This window comes from Oryctolagus cuniculus, chromosome 11, assembly GCF_051225735.1.
Source record: "Oryctolagus cuniculus isolate XC-2025 breed Fujian yellow rabbit chromosome 11, ASM5122573v1, whole genome shotgun sequence".
NCBI lineage: Eukaryota > Metazoa > Chordata > Mammalia > Lagomorpha > Leporidae > Oryctolagus > Oryctolagus cuniculus.
In genome coordinates this window covers 98,774,485-98,795,694 of record NC_142877.1, presented here as the reverse complement: position 1 = coordinate 98,795,694, position 21,210 = coordinate 98,774,485, and the positions used below count along the sequence as shown (strand labels likewise).

Here is a 21,210-nt window from a genome sequence, read left to right as displayed (position 1 = left end):
TAACAGGGAGCTGTATTGGAAGTGGAACAGCCGGGACTCAAACTGGCATCCATATAGGATGCTGGAACTACAGGTAGAAGCTTTACCCACTGTACCACAGTGCTGGCCCCTTTGTTCAACTTTTTTTTTTTTTTTTTTTTTTTTTAGACAGAGTGGACAGTGAGAGAGAGACAGAGAGAGAAAGGTCTTCCTTTTCCATTGGTTCACCCCACAATGGCCTCTGTGGCTGGCGCACCGCGCTGATCCGAAGCCAGGAGCCAGGTGCTTCTCCTGGTCTCCCATGCGGTGCAAGGCCCAAGGACTTGGGCCATCCTCCACTGCACTCCTGGGCCACAGCAGAGAGCTGGCCTGGAAGAGGAGCAACTGGAATAGAATCCGGCACCCCGACCAGGACTAGAACTCGGGGTGCTGGTGCCACAGGCAGAGGATTAGCCTATTAAGCTGTGGCGCCAGCCTTTTCAACTTCTTAAAGCAAGAAAAGGAAAACCATATATAATTCTTAAAAGAACTTGGGATAGCTCTGTTTATACCTTTTGTTGCATATGATAATTTTATAAATGGTCACTTTCTTCAAAAAAAATAAAGATTTACTTATTTATTTGAAAAGCAAGAGTTACAGAGAGGGAGAGAGAGAGATGGAGAGACAGAGAAATCGTCCAGTTTCAGGTTCACTCCCCAAATGGCCACAATGGCTGGGGCTGGGCCAGGCTAAAGCCAGGAGCCTGGAGCTTCCTTCTGATCTCCCATGTGAGTGCAGAGGCCCAAGCACTTGGGCCATCTTCTCCTACTTTCCCAGGCTATCAGCAGGGAACTGGATCAGAAGTGGAGTAGCCGGGACTCAAACCAGCACCCATATGGGAGCCAACACTGCAGATGGTGGCTTAACCCATTGTGCCATAGCAGAAGCCCTAAATGGTCATTATTTTAAGATAATATTCCTTGGTTATATTAAAAATCCTTTGGGGCCAGCACCATGGTATAGCCGGTAAAGCTGCTGCAGGTGCCAGTATCACTTATGGGCACTGGTTTGAATCCCAGCTGCTCCACTCCTGATCCAGCTCCCTGCTAATGCACTTGGGAAAATAGTGGAAGATGGCCCAAGTGTTTAGGACCCTGCACCCACATGAGAGACCCAGAAGAAGCTCCTGGCTTCAGATCAGCCCAGCTCCAGCCAATTGCTGCCATTTGGGGAGTGACCAGTGGATGGAAAATTTCTGTCTCTCCCTCTCTGTGCAGCTCTGACTTTCAAATAAACAAATAAATCTTAAAGAAAAAAGATTCTCCATCCCTGTCTTAGGGGAAAAAAAGAGGCATTCACATAGAGTTTGGTGCATAGGGTGAGTGTTTAAGAAAATTTAAAAAATACAGCTTTTAAAATGTTTCCACTTGGGCAGGAAAAACTTATGAGCCGGAACATGAAAATCCACCAGAAGTCTACTTTTTCCTCCCGAATGAAGAGTCGTTCACACCTGGGCCAGCTAGGTTTTTACTCAGACAGAAGTGGGAGCTCATTTGAAAATTTTGGGCTGGATCCCACCCTGATTCTCAGATTGGCAGAAGGTGAGTCAAAATAACACTTTGTTGAAGCACATTGTTTGGAATATTTACTAACAGCAAAATCGAGAGATTGTCTGGGTGTGGGAAAAACAAGAAGTGTGTGCTGTCTCAGAGAGGTGAGGGAGGCCTGTGCAGATGGGGTTTGAGAGTTAGGAGGAAGTCCGTCTTGAATAAGAGAACATACTCTCCCCAAAAGACTGTGACTGGTGTGCACAGCTGGCAGGAAGAAGGTCACTGCTGAGTACTGCAGTATTAAAGTCGGCAGAGAAAGACTGGTGTCCCAGCAGAGTGAGTTAAAGCCTGTTTGTGACACCGGCATCCTGTATCGGAGCTCTGGCTCCTCTTGCTTCCAATCCATCTCCCTGCTATGGCCTGGGAAAGCAACAGAGGATGGCCCAAGTCCCTGGGCCCCTGCCATGCCTGTGAGAGGCTTGGATGGAGTTCAGGCTCCTGGCTTTGGCCTGGCCCAGCCTGGGATGTTGTGGCTATTTGGGGAGTGAACCAGTGGATGGAGGATATCTTTGTCTCTGTCTCTCTCTCTCTCTCTCTCTCTGAGTGTGTGTGCACTTGTATGTCTCTCTCTGCCTTTCAAATAAATATTTTTTTTGCTCATTGAATTCTGTGGTTTTTTTTTTTTAACTTTTATTTAATAAATATAAATTTCCAAAGTACAGCTTTTGGAATACAGTGGCTCCCCCACCATAACTTCCCTCTCAACTGCAACCCTTTCATCTCCCACTCCCTCTCCCATCCCATTCACATCAAGATTCATTTTCAGTCATCTTTATATACCGAAGAACAATTTAGAATATCTTAAGTGAAGATTTCTACAGTTTGCACCCACACAGAAACACAAAGTGTAAAATACTGTTTGAGTTCTAGTTATAGCATTATTCACATTGTACAACACATTAAGGACAGAGATCCTCCATGAGGAGTAAGTGCACAGTGACTCCTGTTGTTGACTTAACAAATTGACACTTGTTTATGGCGTCAGTAATCACCCTAGGCTCTTGTCATGAGTTGCCAAGGCTATGGAAGCCTTTTGAGTTCCCCAACTCTGCTCTTATTTAGACAAGGTCATAGTCAAAGTGGAAGTCCTCTCCTCCCTTCAGAGAAAGGTACCTCCTTCTTTGATGGCCCATTCTTTCCGCTGGGATCTCACTCACAGAGATCTTTCATTTAGATCTTTTTTTTTTTTTCGCCAGAGTGTCTTGACTTTCCATGCCTAAAATACTCTCATGGGCTCTTCAGCCAGATCTGAATGCCTTAAGGGCTGATTCTGAGGCCAGAGTGCTATTTACGACATCTGCCATTCTATGGGTCTGCTGTGTATCCCACTTCCCATGTTGGATCATTCTCTCCCTTTTTTATTCTTTCAGTTAGTATTAGCAGACACTAGTCTTGTTTGTGTGATCCCTTTGACTCTTAATCCTATCATTATGATCAGTTATGAACTTAAATTGATCACTGGGACTAGAGAGATGGCATTGGTACATGCCACCTTGATGGGATTGAATTGGAATCCTCTGGCATGTTTCCAACTCTACCATTTGGGGCAAGTCAGCTTGAACATGTCCCAAATTGTACATCTCTTCCCTCTCTTATTCCCACTCTTATATTTAACAGGGATCACTTTTCAGTTAAATTTAAACACCTAAGAATAATTGTGTGTTAATTACAGAGTTCAACCAATAGTATTAAGTAGAACAACAAAAAAAAAACTATAAGGGATGAAGTATTAAGTTGTTCATCAACAGGCAGGACAAGAGCCAATCAAGGCCGGCGCCGTGGCTCACTAGGCTAATCCTCCGCCTTGCGGCACCGGCACACCGGGTTCTAGTCCCGGTCGGGGTGCTGGATTCTGTGCTGGTTGCCCCTCTTCCAGGCCAGCTCTCTGCTATGGCCCGGGAGTGCAGTGGAGGATGGCCCAAGTGCTTGGGCCCTGCACCCGCATGGGAGACAAGGAAAAGCACCTGGCTCCTGCCTTCAGATCAGCGCGATACGCCAGCCACAGCGTGCTGGCCACAGTGGCCATTGGAGGGTGAACCAACGGCAAAAGGAAGACCTTTCTCTCTGTCTCTCTCTCACTCTCCACTCTGCCTGTCAAAAAAAAAAAAAAAAAAAAAGCCAATCAAGTCAGTTTCTCGTAGTGTCCATTTCACTTCAACGGGTTTCCTTTTTGGTGCTTGGTAGTTGTCAGCGATCAGGGAGAACATATGATAATTTGTCCTTTTGGGACTGGCTTATTTCGCTCAGCATGATGTTTTCCAGTTTCCTGCATTTTGTTGCAAATGACCAGATTTCACTGTTTTTTACTGCTGTATAATATTCTATAGAATACATATCCTATCATTTCTTTTTTTTTTTAACTTTTTGACAGGCAGAGTGGACAGTGAGAGAGAGAGAGAAAGGTCTTCCTTTACCGTTGGTTCACTCTCCAATGGCCGCTGCGGCCGGCGTGCTGCGGCCGGCACACCGCACTGATCCGATGGCAGGAGCCAGGTGCTTCTCCTGGTCTCCCATGCGGGTGTAGGGTCCAAGGAATTGGGCCATCCTCCACTGCACTCCCAGACCACAGCAGAGAGCTGGACTGGAAGAGGGGCAACCAGCACAGAATCCAGCACCCCGACCAGGACTAGAACCCTGTGTGCTGGCGCCGCAGGCAGAGGATTAACCTATTAGCCGCAGCGCCAGCCTCCATAATTTCTTTATCCAGTCTACTGTTGATGGGCATTTAGGTTGGTTCCAGGTCTTAGCTATTGTGAATTGAGCTGTAATAAACATTAAGGTGCAGACAGCTTTTTTATTTACCAATTTAATTTCCTTTGGGTAAATTCCAAGGAGTGGGATGGCTGGGTTGTATGGTAGGGTTATGTTCAGGTTTCTGAGGAATCTCCAGACTGACTTCCATAGTGGCTTTACCAGTTTGCATTCCCACCAACAGTGGATTAGTGTCCCTTTTTCCCCGCATCCTCGGCAGCATTTGTTGTTGGTAGATTTCTTTTTTTTTTTTCTTTTTTTTTTTTTTTTTGACAGGCAGAGTGGACAGTGAGAGAGAGAGACAGAGAGAAAGGTCTTCCTTTTGCCGTTGGTTCACCCTCCAATGGCCGCCGCGGCCGGCGCGCTGCGGCCGGCGCACCACGCTGATCCGATGGCAGGAGCCAGGAGCCAGGTGCTTTTCCTGGTCTCCCATGGGGTGCAGGGCCCAAGCACCTGGGCCATCCTCCCCTGCACTCCCTGGCCACAGCAGAGGGCTGGCCTGGAAGAAGGGCAACCGGGACAGAATCCGGCGCCCCGACCGGGACTAGAACCCGGTGTGCCGGCGCCGCTAGGCGGAGGATTAGCCTAGTGAGCCGCGGCGCCGGCCTTGTTGGTAGATTTCTGTATGTGAGCTATTCTAACCAGGGTGAGGTGAAACCTCATTGTGGTTTTGATTTGCATTTCCCTGATTGCTAGTGATTCTGAACATTTTTTCATGTGCCTGTTGGCCATTTGGATTTCCTCTTTTGAAAAATGTCTATTGAGGTCCTTGGCCCATCTCTTAAGTGGGTTGTTTTGTTCTTTTGGAGTTTCTTGATCTCTTTGTAGATTCTGGTTATTAACCCTTTTTCTGTTGCATAGTTTGCAAATATTTTTTCCCATTCTGTCGGTTGCTTCTTGACTTTCCTGAGTGTTTCTTTTGCCATACAGAAACTTCTCAATTTGATGCAATCCCAATTGTTAATTTTGGCTTTGACTGCCTGTGCCTCTGGGGTCTTTTCCAAGAAATCTTTGCCGGTGCCAATATCTTGCAGGGTTTCTCCAATGTTCTCTAATAATTTGATGGTGTTGGGTTGTAGATTTAGATCTTTAATCCATGTTGAGTGGATTTTTGTGTAAGGTGTAAGGTAGGGGTCTTGCTTCATGCTTCTGCACGTGGAAATCCAGTTTTCCCAGAACCATTTATTGAATAGACTGTCCTTGCTCCAGGAATTCGTTTTGGATCCTTGATCAAAGATAAGTTGGCTGTAGATGTTTGGGTTGATTTCTGGTGTTTCTAGTCTGTTCCATTGGTCTATCCAGCTGTTTCTCTACCAGTACCATGCTGTTTGGATAACAACTGCCCTGTAGTATATCCTGCAATCTGGTATTGTGATGCCTCTGGCTTTGTTTTTGTTGTACAAGATTGCTTTAACTATTCGAGGTCTCCTGTGCCTCCATATGAATTTCAGCATCATTTTTTCCAGATATGAGAAGAATGTCTTTGATATTTAAAATAAATATTTTAAAAATCTGTTAACATTGGGAAAGCAGATATAATATCAAGGCAATGACTGCCATTTCATACTCAGCTGTAGATGAAGAACTGTAGAAACTGTTGAAGGGTGGAGGGATTTTGATTATCAATGCTGTAGAACCCATGTGTCTAGAATCAGGAAGCTAAGAATGGAATGAGCTTGCCCGCTGTTGTTGTACCCTGGCTTTAGGGACCTTTGATGGCCCCTTGTTAAAGTATCACAAGACAACAGTTACTGCTCCATAAAGGAGGGCGATTTGGCCATCACAAGTGGGTGTTTACTACTTCTCAGATCAAGAAGTGCCTATAAAAGAGATAGCAAGTGGTTTGAAGCTCATGAAGCAGAAGTGATTAATGCTAGAATGATGAAGTCATTACAATCTTTTCTCAGAATCATTTCCAAATTTTTAACCAAAAATTTTAAAGGAAGGAAGGCCATGTACCAAGTACCCAGAATTTTCTGTGGTAGCTCAAAAAGTCTCTGGCTTCCCAAAAGCTCAGGTATTTTCTCAAATGATGAAAAAAAAAATCTTCAGAGAACAGCAACAACAACAACAAAACAGTTGGGAAAGGACTTCGGGTTCAGCAACTTTAATGTAGAAGAAGAGGGCCATGCTGGCTTATTGAAGACTCTATAAATACATATAAACATTGTAACTGTACAAAACAGCAGTGAATGATAGGCGTCAAGGTGGAGGAAGAGGCTGCTCTACAAGTTCTAGGATAAATCTCAGTTCAGTCTTGTGTCTCACAGTTCAGCTCTGTAGGATGAACCCTAGGTCTTCCAGAGCATTTACAATTGCGTACGGGAGTGAGCGTTGCTGTACAGTGGGCTGAGCTGCCACTGGGGATGCCTGCATTGCATCTCAATGCCAGGGATCGAGTTCTGCCTCCACTTCTGACCCGGCTTCTGCTAATGAAGCAGCAGATGGTGGTTCAAGTACTTAGGTCTCTGTCACCCATGTGACAAACCTAGATGGAATTCCTGGCTCCTGGCTGGTGGGGCTTAGCCCCAGCTGTTGCAAGCATTTGGGGAATGAATCAGTGGGTAGAAGATCTCTCTCTCTCTCTCTTTCTATTGCTGTGCCTTTCAAATAAATAAAAATAAATGCACTCAAAAATTCTATAGATTCAACAAAGAATTCTGCATGAAGTGGCTGCCTTTTTTGTATTTTATTTATTTGAAAGACAAAGTTACAGGGAGAAATATATACAGGGAGAAATATATAGAGAGAGAGGTCTTGCATCCACTGGTTCAATCCCCAAATGGCCGTAACAGCTGGAGCTGAGCCAGTCTGAGGCCAGGAGCTTCTTTCAGGTCTCCCACATGGGTGCAGGGGCCCAAGCACTTGGGCCATCCTCTGCTGCTTTCCTAGGTACATTAGCAGGGAGCTGGATCAGAAGTGGAGCAGCCGGGACTTGAACCGGCACTCACATGGGATGTCAGCACTGCAAATCGGGGCTTTAACCCACTGCGCTACAGCGCTGGCCCTGAAGTGGCTGACTTGTAAAACCCTTGCCATTCCAGTGGTTCTGAGATAACAAGGAAGTTTGGCTTTGCAGATGACCCAGGGCTGCGCCATTGCCACCTGCTGGAGAGCTTACTGGTCCACTACACATAAATGTGGGATAGACTCTAGAGATAGTAAAGTCGTTTGACATTACACAGATCAAGCTGGCTGTGTCACCACTGGCAGCCAGGTGCACGGCTTCTGCTGGTTGCTTAGAGAGCCATGGGACATTTGACTTTTCACGAGGAAGTTGCCTTCCAATCAAGAACTGGTTTGAGTAAATGAGTGAACCTCTCTGTTCCTCTGCCTTCCATTCTCTGCCTGATTGTGACTGAAAGCAAACCTACATGACAGTAAAATAAGCCAGTGGGTCCACTCTGGGAGCCTAGGGTGTGTGTGTGTGTGTGTGTGTGTATGTGCACACGCACACAAGAGCGGTAAACCCCTAAGTCACCATCAGAGAAGTTACATGGACAAAGTGTCACGGGCAGATCAGTTGGTCTGCGTGGTAGAAGTGCTGTTTTCTTCTCCATGCAGCTGGCAGCCGGCCTTTGGCTTTGCCCTCTGAATGATTTGTGTCAGTTGAGTGTGCTGCAGGCTCAGATCCCTTGGACTGGTCTTTAGCTCCCCAGTGAGGGAGTGCTGGAGGTGCTTTGGGGTCAGGCACCTCTGGGGAGGGCTGTATCAGACAAGATCTCTTGGTTGGAAAGAAGCATAATGAGTCGTCTTAGGGTAGAAGGATAAAATTCCATCCATTCAGCCAGACCGTGCTATGTTAAAGCAGACTGAAATCATGCTTAGTAAGTTAATAGTACATATTTTTTTGATATGAAATTTATTTTCAGTTTGGCCCATTGTAAGAGTTAAATGAAGGCCATAGCAAGCCCCTTCATTCATTTTTTTCTATTAAAAAGGGGTTGAGTGAGTTGAGCCTGAATGTAGTCAAGTGTGAGAATCATATTAAACAACCCCCTCAGGATGCCAAATACCAGCTCCATTGTGTGGGGAATTGACCAGGTTTCTGGACCAAATGAGTAACAGAAAAAAGATGTGGGGGTGGGAAGGTAGCTGTTACAGATAAAAAGGAGACTGTAGAAGCACACCCACCCAATTGATCTTGGTCTAGATTTTAATTGTTAAAATTCCAGTAAAAGTGTTTTTTGAGACATCTGGGAAAACTTGAACCCAGGCTAGCTATGAGCTGTAACACTGGAGTTGCTAGTTTTAGGTGTGGGAGTGGTGCTGCTGTTCTGTTTCAAAGCTTTTTGATCAGGTAGCCGCATACAGTGAAGGATGACATATCCAGGGGCTTGGCTTTTCTTTAAAATGTTCCAGTGAGGACAAAACTGAAGTGTGGTGGTGCCAGGAAATAAAATGCTGGCCATGTCGTAGTAGGCGACAGGGCCTCGGGGCTCATCGTGTGAGTCTCGGCTTTTATGAACGTTGGAGATTCCCTGGATAGAAAGTTGAAAAGACAAACGTGTGCTGAACACTGGTTGCTTTCCTGTGCGTTACTGAACCCCCAACAAAGTGTTGTGCAGTAGTTTTGCCTCCTTTTTCGCATCTGGTGAAAATGACTTTGCAACAGTTTAGTCACCAGAAGTCTTTAAATGATTGCAGAATTCAAACCAGGGCCTGACTCCAAAACCTGCGGTTTGTCACCTCCCAGTTAATAGTTGTTAATGACTGTAATGATCATTGTTTCTCTTATAATTGACCTTGAAAAATCAGTTACTCATCCCAGTTGTATTGTTTACATAATGACAGCTAATCCTTACTTAAAAGTTAATTTGTGTTGCCTAATCTGTTGCCTCATGTGTCTCCTTAGCCTAACTTGTGCTTGGATAATAAAACCCTCTTACATTTCAGTAGCTTCCGATAGCAGAGGTTTAATTCTTATGCATTTTTCAACGTTGGTGCCTCTTGCTGCTTCTTTTGCTGAAGGATCTTTTGTGTCTGGGACGTTGCTGGGCTTTTAGCAAAGGAAGAAAGAGAACTGGGTGGTCAGTCTTCAAGCTTCTGCTTGCAAGCGAGATAGATCCGCCCACTCCCATTCCATGGGTCAAGTCCATGGTCAGGCCTGGAAACCACAGTTGGTGCCCTTGCTTGACAGTTACGGGAACGGAGGCTCAGGGAAGATGAGACGTTCACTCATCGCCGCACCGCTGGTGAGTGGTGAGGGCCAAAGACGACCCAGGCAGATGGCATGCCTCTGCCTCCCAGAGCAGCGCTTGCTGGTTATTTGGGAAACATTATTTCTACTTCTGCTTTATTCTTGACCACATTCTGTTGATGTTGCATGAAGCTCCCATTCTTGAATGGTAGCATCTGCATGATTTTCCAGAATGAGGAAACCTTGTAAGGAACATGTTGCCTGAGGACTTGAGTGTTATGTCTAGATGGGCCAATCACTAGTGTTTAAAGCAATTCAGTCTTATCTGGTGTAGTGCTGGCTTAGGAACAGTGTCCCCTGCTCTGTCACTTGATAGCTGTGTGACCTCACACAAGAGCTTTGACACCTCCAAGCCTCAGGAGCTCCCAGACAGGACTGGGATGGTAATAAAGTACTTTGGATTCTTGCCAGGATTAACTGATATACTTAAAGTGTCCAGTAAAATGAGGACACAAAATAAAAGATAATTCATAGTTTAATTTTTTAAAAAGTTGTATTTTGTTTGAAAGGCAGAGTTACAGAGGAAGAGAGAGGAGAGACACCACCCACTAGTTCACTCCCCAAATGGCCACAATGGCTGGGGCTGAGTCAGGCCAAAGCCAGGAGCTTCATCTGGGTCTCCCATGTGGGTGCAGGGGCCCAAGGACTTGCGCCATCTTCCGCTGCTTTCCCCGGCCATCAGCAGAGAGCTGGATCAGGAGCGGTGCAGCCAGGACTCGAACCGACATCCACATAGGATGCTGCTACTGCAGACCGGGGTTAACCCGCTGTGCCACAGCGCTGGCCCCTTAATAAGATTTTAAAAATACTTATTGATTTTCATTTTATTTGAAAGAGAGAGAACTTCCATCCACTGGTTCACTCCCCAAATCACAACAGCTGGGGCTGGGCCAGGCTAAAGCCAGGTCTCCCACGCAGGTGGCAGATTCTCAAGTACTTGAGCTGTCACCTGCTATGTCACCTGCTACCTCCCCAGGATGCACGTTAGTAGGAAGCTGGAATCAGAAGCAGAGGAGCCAGGACTCAAACCAGACACTCGGATACAGGATGTCGTCATTTATCCTGCTGTGCCAAGTGTACACCCCTAAATTAGTTTTTGAGGGGTTTGGAAAAAGTCTATTGGAAGATAGAGTATCTTTTTTTGAAGTTCAGATACATACTTTGTGCAATAATTTAATTACTAGGCTTTATTTTATTCAACATCTTTGAAAGATACTGAACTAAACCAGTTTATTTCAATTTTTTTATAGGTGCAGACACAAAAAAGACAGTACGTGAATTTATTAAGGACCAACGAGACAGGTTCCTACTTGAGGTAAAAATAATTTCTTTCTCCCATCAGCCAAATACAAGGCCTCTTGCACATCTTGCCACATACTTGTCTTCACATTTTATTTTTCCATTGTCCCAAGTCTGCTGGCTGAACAGACTGGTTTATTCATGTGTTCATTTGTTTGTAAAACACTTAGGCTGTGTTCACTCTGTGCCAAGCAGTGCACAGAGACCCCATCCTTGGAGAGCTTACATTCTAGAACTCTAGGGAGGATTCCACACTTGCTAGAATCTATGGAAAATTACTCTAGAGGATGTCTAGGTACAGTTGCTCCTTTTTTTTTTTTTTTCAGTTCTCTCTCTCTCTCATGACCATGACAGTATCTGAGAAGCCCATTTGAATCCAGATTGTCCTAGTGCTTTGGTTGGCTATCACAGAAACCCAAGCAGCATGAATCCAGAGAATTCTGGAATCCTTTCGGCTCTTCTGTTCCCATTCATGCCAGAAGAGAGTGCTAGGTGTCCAGTCGAGTATTATAAAAATAACAGAGCCTTTTTTTCTTTTTTTTAAGACTTATTTATTTGAAAGAGTTATAGAGAGAAAAGGAGAGGCAGAGAGAGAGGTCTCCCATCTGCTGGTTCACTCCCCAGTTGGCTACAATGGCCAATTGCATTGAGCTGAAGCCAGAAGCCAGGAGCTTCTTCCAGGTCACCCATGCAGGTGCAGGGGTCCAACGAGGACTTGGGCCATCTTCTTCTGCTTTCCCAGGCCATAGCAGAGAGCTGGATTGGAAGTGGAGCAGCCGTGTCTTGAACTGACACACACATGGGATGCCGGTGCTGCAGTTGGTGGCTTTACCCTCTGTGTGACAGCGCTGGCCCAGGGGCTTTTATTCTGATATCAAAAACCTTTAACTAGAAGCCATGCCACATAACTGAAAACATGATTATTTAATATCCTTGTGTACGTGGCTGGCGCTGCGGCTCACTAGGCTAATCCTCTGCCTGCGGCGCCGGCACACCAGGTTCTAGTCCCGGTCAGGGCACAGAATTCTGTCCCGGTTGCCCCTCCTCCAGTCCAGCTCTCTGCTATGGCCCAGGAGTGCAGTGGAGGATGGCCCAAATCCTTAGGCCCTGCACCTGCATGGGAGACCAGGAGAAGCACCTGGCTCCTGGCTTCGGATCAGCGCTGTGTGCAGGCCGCAGCGCGCCGGCCGCAGCAGCCATTGGAGGGTGAACCAAGGGTAAAGGAAGACCTTTCTCTCTGTCTCTCTCTCTCACTGTCCACTCTGCCTGTCAAAAATAAAAAAATAAAAATAAAAAAAATCCCTGTGTACATAATCACTTACCTTAGAAAAAAGAGACACCAAGCCCCAGATGATATCAATGTGTTGGCTGGTGTTGTAGTGTAGTGGGTTAAGTTGCTCCTTGCAACACTGGCATCCCATGTCCAAAAGCCAGTTCAAGTCCCAACTGCTTTTCTTCCAATGCAGCTCCTTGCTAATGCACCTGGGAAGGTAACAGAGATGGCCCAAGTGCTCGGGCTCCTGGCTGTTTGTGACCATTTGGGGAGTAAACCAGAGGATAGAAGATCGATTTGCTGTCTCAGTCTCTGTGTCACTTGCCTATTTAAAGAAAAAAAGTGGAAGCATAATGACAAAGCAAATTAATTAAATCTTATTTGCACCTCTTTTGTCAAGCATAGAGCATCTAAAGAGGATAACCGTCTCAAAGTCTTTGATGCTAAATGAAAATGCACTCGACTTCTCATCATTTCCCATAGCACATTTTGAAGCACAAATCTAAGTTAACACTTGGTATTCTTGCAGCTGCAATCAGTATAGAAGATTTCCCTTAAAGTAAGTGACGCAGTTGTCGATGGAACTCGGTACCGTTGGTTGTTAAATGTCCTTCCCTGGGTGTGACTTTGGCTTTTATCATAAGACCCTGCTGACCCACCTGACCTCCCACGTAGCTGGAGGTCACGCTCGACAGATGCAGTAGGAGATGGACATTTGTATTAAACAGGCTTCCCTTCCGTGACCATTCGGTGAAATATCCCAAAGTGATGTGACGGTGTCCGTTTATCACGAAGGCTCATATATAGTTAAAAGAAAAATTCCCTTGCCCCAAGAGAGTTTGGCCTTTGCCCTTGACTTCTAGGTGGTAATCTAGAAGAGGTAGTCTATTTTCTGTTTCTAATACAATGCTACAAATTATAAAGAAAATAGTTTTTGAAGAATATTTATTTATTTGAAAGGCAGAGCAACAGAGAGGGAGAGACAGACAGAGGTCTTCTATCTGCTGGTTCACTCCCCAAATGGCCACAACATCTGGGGCTGGGCCAGGCTGAAGCCTGGAGCCAGCAACTCCATGTAGGTGTCCCATGGGGGCGGCAGGGGCCCGAGTACTTGAGGCTGCCTCCCAGGGTGCATTAGCAGGCAGCTGGGTTGGAGGCAGCGCAGCTGGCACAGAGGTTTATTTTGATGTGTGGCTCTGGTCCAGTGTTGGGTCTTACCTGGCCACGGCCTTCTAACTAGAAGTGCCCCCCCCCCCCCCGCCACGCAGTGCAAGTATCACATGGCAAGAGACATGGGGTGTGCCAGTATTCCATCGCGGGGACTCCCCCTGATGACCTCGTCTAATGCTGATCATTTGCCAGAGGCCCCACCTCTGCGTACCACTGCCAGGTTGAGTGTAGAACCGCTGAGCTCGTCACGGGGGTCTTAAACCGCAGCATGAGTTTAGGAGAAGACAGACTGTGGCTAACTCAACAACATCAGGTCCTACCTAAAAGGTGGGGCTGCCCACCTTGCACTGTCTCAGGGTAGGGGCTTGGCCATGCCAGAAAAACCAGCTGTGTGATTTACCGTAGGGGCCTTGGGTGGCAGAGGGCCCGGAGACTGGGGACGGATCACTGACAGGGTCGGTCAGCTGACCGTGCCTGCTGAATGAAGCCCCAGGGAAGACACAGCTCCGTGGAGCTTCCCCAAGTCATGCAGCGAGGGGAACAGGTTTATGGGAAGGGACCACCAGAAACTTTGCATTTGGAACCTTCCCAGGCCCTGCCTGACGTGTCTCTTCCTTTGGCCGATTTTAATCTGTATCCTTTCCTTATAAGAAACCGTGTTCAGGAGTATTACAGCTTCTGGTAGTTTTTGGAAGTCCTTCTAGTGAATTATCAAGAATGAGAATGCTTGGGAACTATAGCTGGTGTCAGAAGTGGGGGAAATCTTGGGGACTGTGCCTTCAAATTTTGCACTTTGGCTGACTTTGGAAAGGCTTCATGGCTCCCTTGCTTGCTTGCTCTTCCTCCCTCCTTCCTCTCCTCCCCCTCCTCTCTTTTCCCATCTCTCTCTCTCTCGTTATTTGTGGCAGAGTTGGGGCCTGAAATGCCTACTAAAAGTATTATGAGTGTTCACATTTTAGGAACTTACTATTATGAACTTTATGCCAATAAATTTGACAGCACAGATGAGAAGAGTTCTTTGAAAGACACAAACTACTACAGTTTACTCAACAAGAAATGGGTAAACTGAATAGATTCACGTCTCTTAAAGCAGTTGAACTTAAAGGTTTTATTTTGAAAGTTTTTGTTTTTACAAAGGAAAATCTAGATTCATGGTTCTATCAAACACTGAAAGAAGAAAATAATTTTACACATACTGTTCCACAAAACTGAATAGGAAGAGAGTCTGCTTGATTCATGCTATGAGGCCAGCATTCCCTGATAACAAAATCATATTGAGGCATTAGAAGAAAAAACCTAAAGACCAAGATCCCTTGTGAACATAGATGCGAACATTCTCAACAAATTTTCACAAACTCCAGTAATACTTGAAGTTGATAATTTGAGCATCATAACCAGTTGGTGTTTATTCTAAGAATATAAAAGTGGTTTAACATTTGAAAATGAGTCAGTGTAATACACATTCATAATTAAAAATGAAAAAGTCATGATTATCCCAACTGATACAGAAAAAGCCTTTGACAATATCCAAAATTCATTTTTTTTGAATGGAAAAATCATATTCATTTTTATGACATCATTGAAACATTCATACAACATTATATATAACGTTCTTTTTAATTTAAGGTATACAAATTTCTTGTATTTCGCATATACAGATTCAGGAACATAGTGATACTTCCCTATCTAACCTCCCTCCTGCCCATGCTCCCATCCTTCCTCCTCCTCCTATTCTCGGTCTTAATTTTTATAAGATCTATTTCCAGTTTACTTTATATTCATAAAATTAACCCTATAAAGAATTCAATAAATAGTATGAAGAAAGAAAACCCTGTTCTTCAACAGTGGAGACATGAGCTATCAACAGCCATCAAATTTCAGAATGTCTATTTCACTCCTATACATTACATTTTAGGTACTTTATTACCACAGATCAAGGAAAACATAGGGTATTTGCCTTTTTGGGACTGGCTTGTTTCACTAAGTATAATCATTTCCAGTGGTATCCATTTTGTTGCAAAAGACAGGATTTCATTTTTTTTAACCACTGAGTGGTAGTCCATGGTGTATATATCATAATTTCGTTATCCAATCATCAGTTGATGGACATTTGGATTGATTCCATATTTTCTTTTTTTGTATTATTTATTTATTTATTTTGACAGGCAGAGTTAGACAATGAGAGAGAGAGACAGAGAGAAAGGTCTTCCTTCCGTTGGTTCATGCCCTAAATGGCCGCTACGGCTGGTGCTGCGCAAATCCGAAGCCAGGAGCCAGGTGCTTCCTCCTGGTCTCCCGTGTGGTTGCAGGGCCCAAGCACTTGGGCCATCCTCCACTGCCTTCCTGGGCCACAGCAGAGAGCTGGACTGGAAGAGGAGTAACCGGGACTAGAACCCGGGGTGCCAGAGCCGCAGGTGGAGGATTAGCCTAGTGAGCCGCAGTGCTGGCAGATTCCATATTTTCGCTATTGTGAATTGAGCTGCAATAAACATGGGGGTACAGATCACTCTCTTATATGCTGATTTCATGTTGTTTGGGTAAATTCCCAGAAAATAGGACAGCTGGGTCATATAGTAGGTCTATATTGAGATTTCTGAGGTAACTCCAAAAATTGTCTTGCATGGTAGCTGTACTGGTTTACATCCCACCAACAGTGGGTTAGGGTACATTTCTTCCATATCCTAACCAGCATTTATTGTTTGTTGATTTCTGTATGAGAAGCATTTTAACTGGAGTGAAGTGAAATCTCATTGTGGTTTTGATTTGCATTTTCCTGACAACTAGTGATCCTGAGCATTTTTTCATGTGTCTGTTGGCCATTTGAATTTTCTCTTTTAAAAAATGCTTGTTCACATCCTTTGCTCATTTCTTAACTGAATTGTTTTGTTGTTGAGTTTCTTGAGCTCTTTGTAGATTCTGAGTGTTAATCCTTTACCAGTTTCATAGTTTGCAAATATTTTCTCCCATTCTGTTGGTTGCCCCTTTGCTATGTGTTTCTTTTGCAGTGAGGAATCTTCTCAGCTTGATGTAATCCCATTTGTCAATTTTGGCTTTGATTGCCTGTGCTTCTGGGGTCTCTTTCAAGAACTCTTTGTGTATGCTAATGGCTTGCAGTTTCTCCAGTGATCTCCAATAATTTGATGTTGTTGGGCCATAGATTTAGGTCCCTGATGCATTTTAAGTGCATTTTTGTATAAGGTGTAAGGTAGGGGTCCTGCTTCATACTTCTGCGTGTGCAGATCCAGTTTCCCTTGCACCATTTGTTGAAGAGACTGTCCTTTCTCCTGGGATTGATTTTAGCTTTTTTGTCAAGGAGAAGTTGGTTGTAGATGTGTGGGTTGATTTCTGGAGTTTCTATTCTGTTCCATCGGTCTACACATCAATTTTTATTGCAATACCAGGCTGTTTGGATTATAACTGCCCTGTAGTATGTCATGGAATTTGGTATTGTGATGCATTAGCTTTGTTTTTGTGGCATAAGATTGCTTTAGCTTTTCAGGGTCTCTTGTGTTTCCATATGAACTTTAGCATCATTTTTTTTTCTATATCTGAGAAAAATGTACTTGGTATTTTGATTGGGATCACATTGACTCTGTAAGTTGCTTTTGGTAGTGTGGACATTTTGATGATATTCTTTCAGTGCATGAACATGGAAGGTTTTTCCATTTTTTTGTGTCTTCTATTTCTTTGTTTAATGTTTTGTAATTTTCATCTTTGAGATCTTTGACATACTTGGTTAAATTTATTCCAAGGTATTTAATTTTTTTTGTAGCTGTTGTGAATGGGTTCATCTTAGTTCTTTCCCAGCTGTGGCATTGTCTGTGTATGCAAAAGCTATTGATTTTTGTGTGTTAATTTTATATCCTGCTGCTTTACCAAACTCTTTTATTAATTCCAATAGTCTATTAGTGGAGTCTTCTGGATCCCCTATATATAGAATCATGTCTTCTGCAAATAAGGATAATTTGACTTTTTCCTTTCCAGTTTGCATTCCCTTGATTTCTTTTTCTCACCTAATGGCTCTGGCTAAAACTTTCAGGAATATGTTGAAAAGCAGTGGTGAGAGTGGGCATCCTTGTCTGATTCTGGATCTTAGTAGGAAGTAGGAATGCTTCCAACTTTCCCCCATTCAATAGGATGCTGGCTGTGGGTTTGTCTTAAATTGCCTTAATTGTGTTAAGGAATATTCCTTCTATACCCAGTTGCCTAAGGTTTTCATCATTAAAAGATGTTATATTTTTATCAAATGTTTTCTCTGCATCTATTGAAATAATCATATGGTTTTTGTGCTTCAGGTTTTTTTTAAAGATTTATTTATTTGTTTGAAAGTCAGTTACACAGAGAGAAGGAGAAGCAGAGAGAGAGAGAGAGAGAGAGAGAGAGAGAGAGGTCTTCTAGCTGCTGGTTCACTCCCCAGTTGGCTGCAATGGCTGGAGCTGCGCCTATCCGAAAAAGGAGCTACGAGCTTCTTCCGGGTCTCCCATGTGGGTGCAGGGGCCCAAGGACTTGGGCCATCTTCTGCTTCTTTCCCAGGCCACAGCAGAGAGCTGGATTGGAAGTGGAGCAGCCGGGACTTGAAGCATCACCCATATGGGATGCCATCACTGCAGGCAGCAGCTTTACCTGCTACACCACAGCACTGGCCCCTGTGCTTCAGTTTGTTAATATGATGGATCCCATTGATTGATTTGCAATTGTTGAACCATCCCTGCATCCCAGAGATAAATCTCACTTGGTCTGGGTGAACGATCTTTCCGATGTGTTGTTGGATTTGACTAGCTAGTATTTTGTTGAGTATTTCTGCATCTGTGTTCTTCAGGGAAATTAGTTCTCTTTCTCTGTTTTATCTTTTTCTGGTTTAGGAATTAAGGTGATACAGGCTTCATAGAAGGAGTTTGGGAGGACTCCCTCCCCTTCAATTGTTTTGAATAGCTTGAGAAGAATTGTACTTAGTTCTTTTCTAGATGTCTGGTAGAATTTAGTAATGAAGCCATCCAGTCCTGGGCTTTTCATTCTTGGGAGGGTCTTTATTACTGATTCAGTCTATATCTTGGTTATTGGTCTGTTTAGGTTTTCTATGTCTTCATGATTCAATTTTGGTAGATTGTATGTGTCCAGGAATCTATCCATTTCTTTGAGATTTTTCCAATTTGTTGGCATACAGCTCTTTGTAGTAATTTCTGATGATTCTTTTTATTTCTGTTGAATTGATCCCTTAATCATTACATAGTGCTCTTTATCTTTTTTAATAGTTTTTGTGTTAAAGTCTATTTTGTCTGATACTAGGATGGCTACTTGTGCCCTTTTTTGCTTTCCATTAGCATGGAATATCTTTTTCCATCCTTTGACTTTCAGTCTGTGTGTGTCTTTGTTGGTGAGGTGTTTTCTTGAAGGTAACAAATAGATGGGTCTTTTTTTTTCTTTTAATCATGGCCAAGTTGTTACTTATCAATAGTAACCTTGAATGTAAGTGACCTAAATTCTCCAATTAAAGATACAGTCTGGTTGAATGGATTAAAAAACTTGGGGAAAAAAGACTTTTTTATTTATTTGAAAAGCAGAGTTAGAGAGAGAGGGAGAGTCAGAGACAGAGAGAGAGGGAGAGAGGGAGAGAGAGAGAGAAAGGGGGAGAGAGGGGGAAAGAGGGTGAAGGAGGGTGAGGGAGGAGAGAGATCATCCATCTGCTCGTCCACTCCTGAAATGTTTGCTCTCACCAAGGGCTGGGCCAGGTCGAAACCAGTAGCCAGGAGCTTCATTCAGGTCTCCAACATGAGTGCAAGGGCCCAGGTACTAGGGCCATCTTTCACTGCTCTACCAGGTGCATTAGCGGAGAGCTAGATCAGAAGTGGAGTAGCCAGGACTTGAACCAGCACCCATATGGGATATCAGTGCTGCAGACAGCAGCTTAATCTGCTGGGCCATAGTGCTGGCACCCCCAGTCTCATTCTTGATAGAAAATCTCAGCAAAGCAAGAGCAGAAGGGAATTTTCTAAGCTACATAGAAGGGTATTTTCTAGAAACTAACATCATATACTTGCTGGTAAAAGACTGGATGCTTTCCTCCCCAAGATAGGAACCAGGTGAGGATCTACCACTTCTAGTCTTCATTGTTCTGGAAGCCCTAGACAGTGCAACAAGATAAGTAAACAAAATGAGTATTGGAAAGGAAATATTAAAACTATCCTCATTTACAAACAATATGATAATCTTTATAGAAAATCCTAAGAAATCTCTTAGAAAGCTATTAATAATCAGAGAGTACAAAGTTTACCAGTGTTGCAGAATAATAGTCAGTTTACAAAAATTACTTGTATTTTTATAACATTTCATTAAAATATAAGAAATTGAAATTTAAAAAACAAGGTCATGTCCAAGAACATAAAAAATATGAAATATGGATAAATTTATAAAACATGCACAAGAAACCCTCAAAGTTCATGAAAAATACATATTATGAAAAAGTATGTATAGATTTCAAAATATTTTTGCAACAAAATAAACTGACTTTTAATTCCATTTTTATAAGAACTTTTTGAAGTTCTGCACTGAAGATGACAAAGCCTCTTGGGTCAGAGCTTAAAAACAGTTTTTTATTCATAGCTTTTCCACTCCTCAGTATTTACCCAAGACAAATGAAAGCATACATGTTCATAGCAACTTTATGAGCAGTAGCCCAAAACAGGGGCCAGCCTTGTGGCACAGCAGGTTAAGCTGCTGCCTGCAACAGTGGCATCCATATGGGTGCCTGCTTGAGTCCCAGCTGCTCCGCTTCCAACATCCAGCTCCTGCTAGTTTGCCTGGGAAAGCAGCGAAGGATGGCCCTAGTCCTCGGGTCCCTGCCACCCATGTGGGAGATGCAGATGGAGTGTTCTGGCTCCTGGTTTCAGCCTGGCCCAGCCAAGGCTATTGCAGACATTTGGGGAGTGACCCAGCAGATGGAAGACCTCTATCTCTGTCTCTCTTTGTAACTCTGCCTTTCAGAGAAATAATAGGAATCTTATAAAAAAAAAAAGGGGGGGGGGGAGAAGTAGCCCAAAACAGAAAACAACTCAAATGTCCAAACTCAAATTAAAAAAAGGGGGGGGGGAGAAGTAGCCCAAAGCAGAAAACAACTCAAATGTCCAAACTCAACTGGGAAACAAACCTTGGTGTTTCTTAAAAACTGAGTGTTATTCAGCAATAAAAGAGAATCAATTATGGATTTTTGCAATAGCATGGGTGAGTCTCAAAATAATTGTGCTAAGTTTAAAAGCCAGACAGAAAACTAGTTCATCCATGCTTTCACTTACGTAAAATTCTAGAAAATGCCACCCAGCCTGTGGTGACGGAAAGCAGGTCCTTGGTTGCCTAGGGAAGGAGCTGGCAAGGAGGGAGGAAAAGAGGGGTGCAATGGCTCAGGAAATTCTATGGGGTGATCTGAGGGTATTTTCATTATTTTCATAGTGGTGAGGATTTCCAAGAGTATACATATCTCAAGACTTCACAAATCGTGTACTTTCAATGTGTGGCGTTGATTTGTCCTTTTCCAATTCCATCCTGAAATCAAGGTCATTGCCCAAGATTTATTTGGGCATCCTATTATTTCTCATACAAGTGATCACCAGCTGTGCAGTGTTTTCCTCTCACGACAGTGTTGCAATGTGCAGCAATGTTTTTGATGCACTTTTGTTTTCAATATTCCTAGTACGCTCTGTTAACCAAAAGAAACACAATTGAGAAGTTTGAAAAGCACATAGCAACGAAGGAAGGGCAACTGGTGAAAGCAGAAAAAAAGCTCCAAAATGACGCCATGGCCTTTGAGGAATTCCTTCGAGAAAACGATCAGAGATCGGTAGAAGCTCTTAAAATGTTAGTTTCTTCACGCTGACCCCCTCCAGTCCTCTTTTTGGTTTTGCCTCCTTTTAAAATTTCTCAAAACAAACGCAAAAGGAAACTAACAAATGTCTGT

The 21,210-nt window shown here is 43.8% G+C and overlaps 1 protein-coding gene across 14 annotated transcripts in view; it reads left to right on the top strand.

The window, feature by feature from the left end:
* CCDC38 (coiled-coil domain containing 38) overlaps positions 1–21,210 on the top strand; it is a 70,520-nt gene that overhangs the window by 19,122 nt on the left and 30,188 nt on the right. For 9 of the 14 annotated variants that reach the window (XR_016216949.1, XM_089308797.1, XM_089308799.1 and 6 more), the window contains exons 4-6: positions 1,395–1,560; positions 10,771–10,835; positions 20,947–21,110. Coding sequence is in view for 11 of the 14 variants with exons in the window: in XM_089308797.1 (XP_089164923.1) it covers positions 1,395–1,560; positions 10,771–10,835; positions 20,947–21,110 (395 nt within the window). In the remaining 3 variants the exon portion in view is untranslated. The remainder of the gene's footprint in view (positions 1–1,394; positions 1,561–10,770; positions 10,836–20,946; positions 21,111–21,210) is intronic. The other 5 variants (XM_089308803.1, XM_089308804.1, XM_089308800.1 and 2 more) reach the window with 3 other exon arrangements.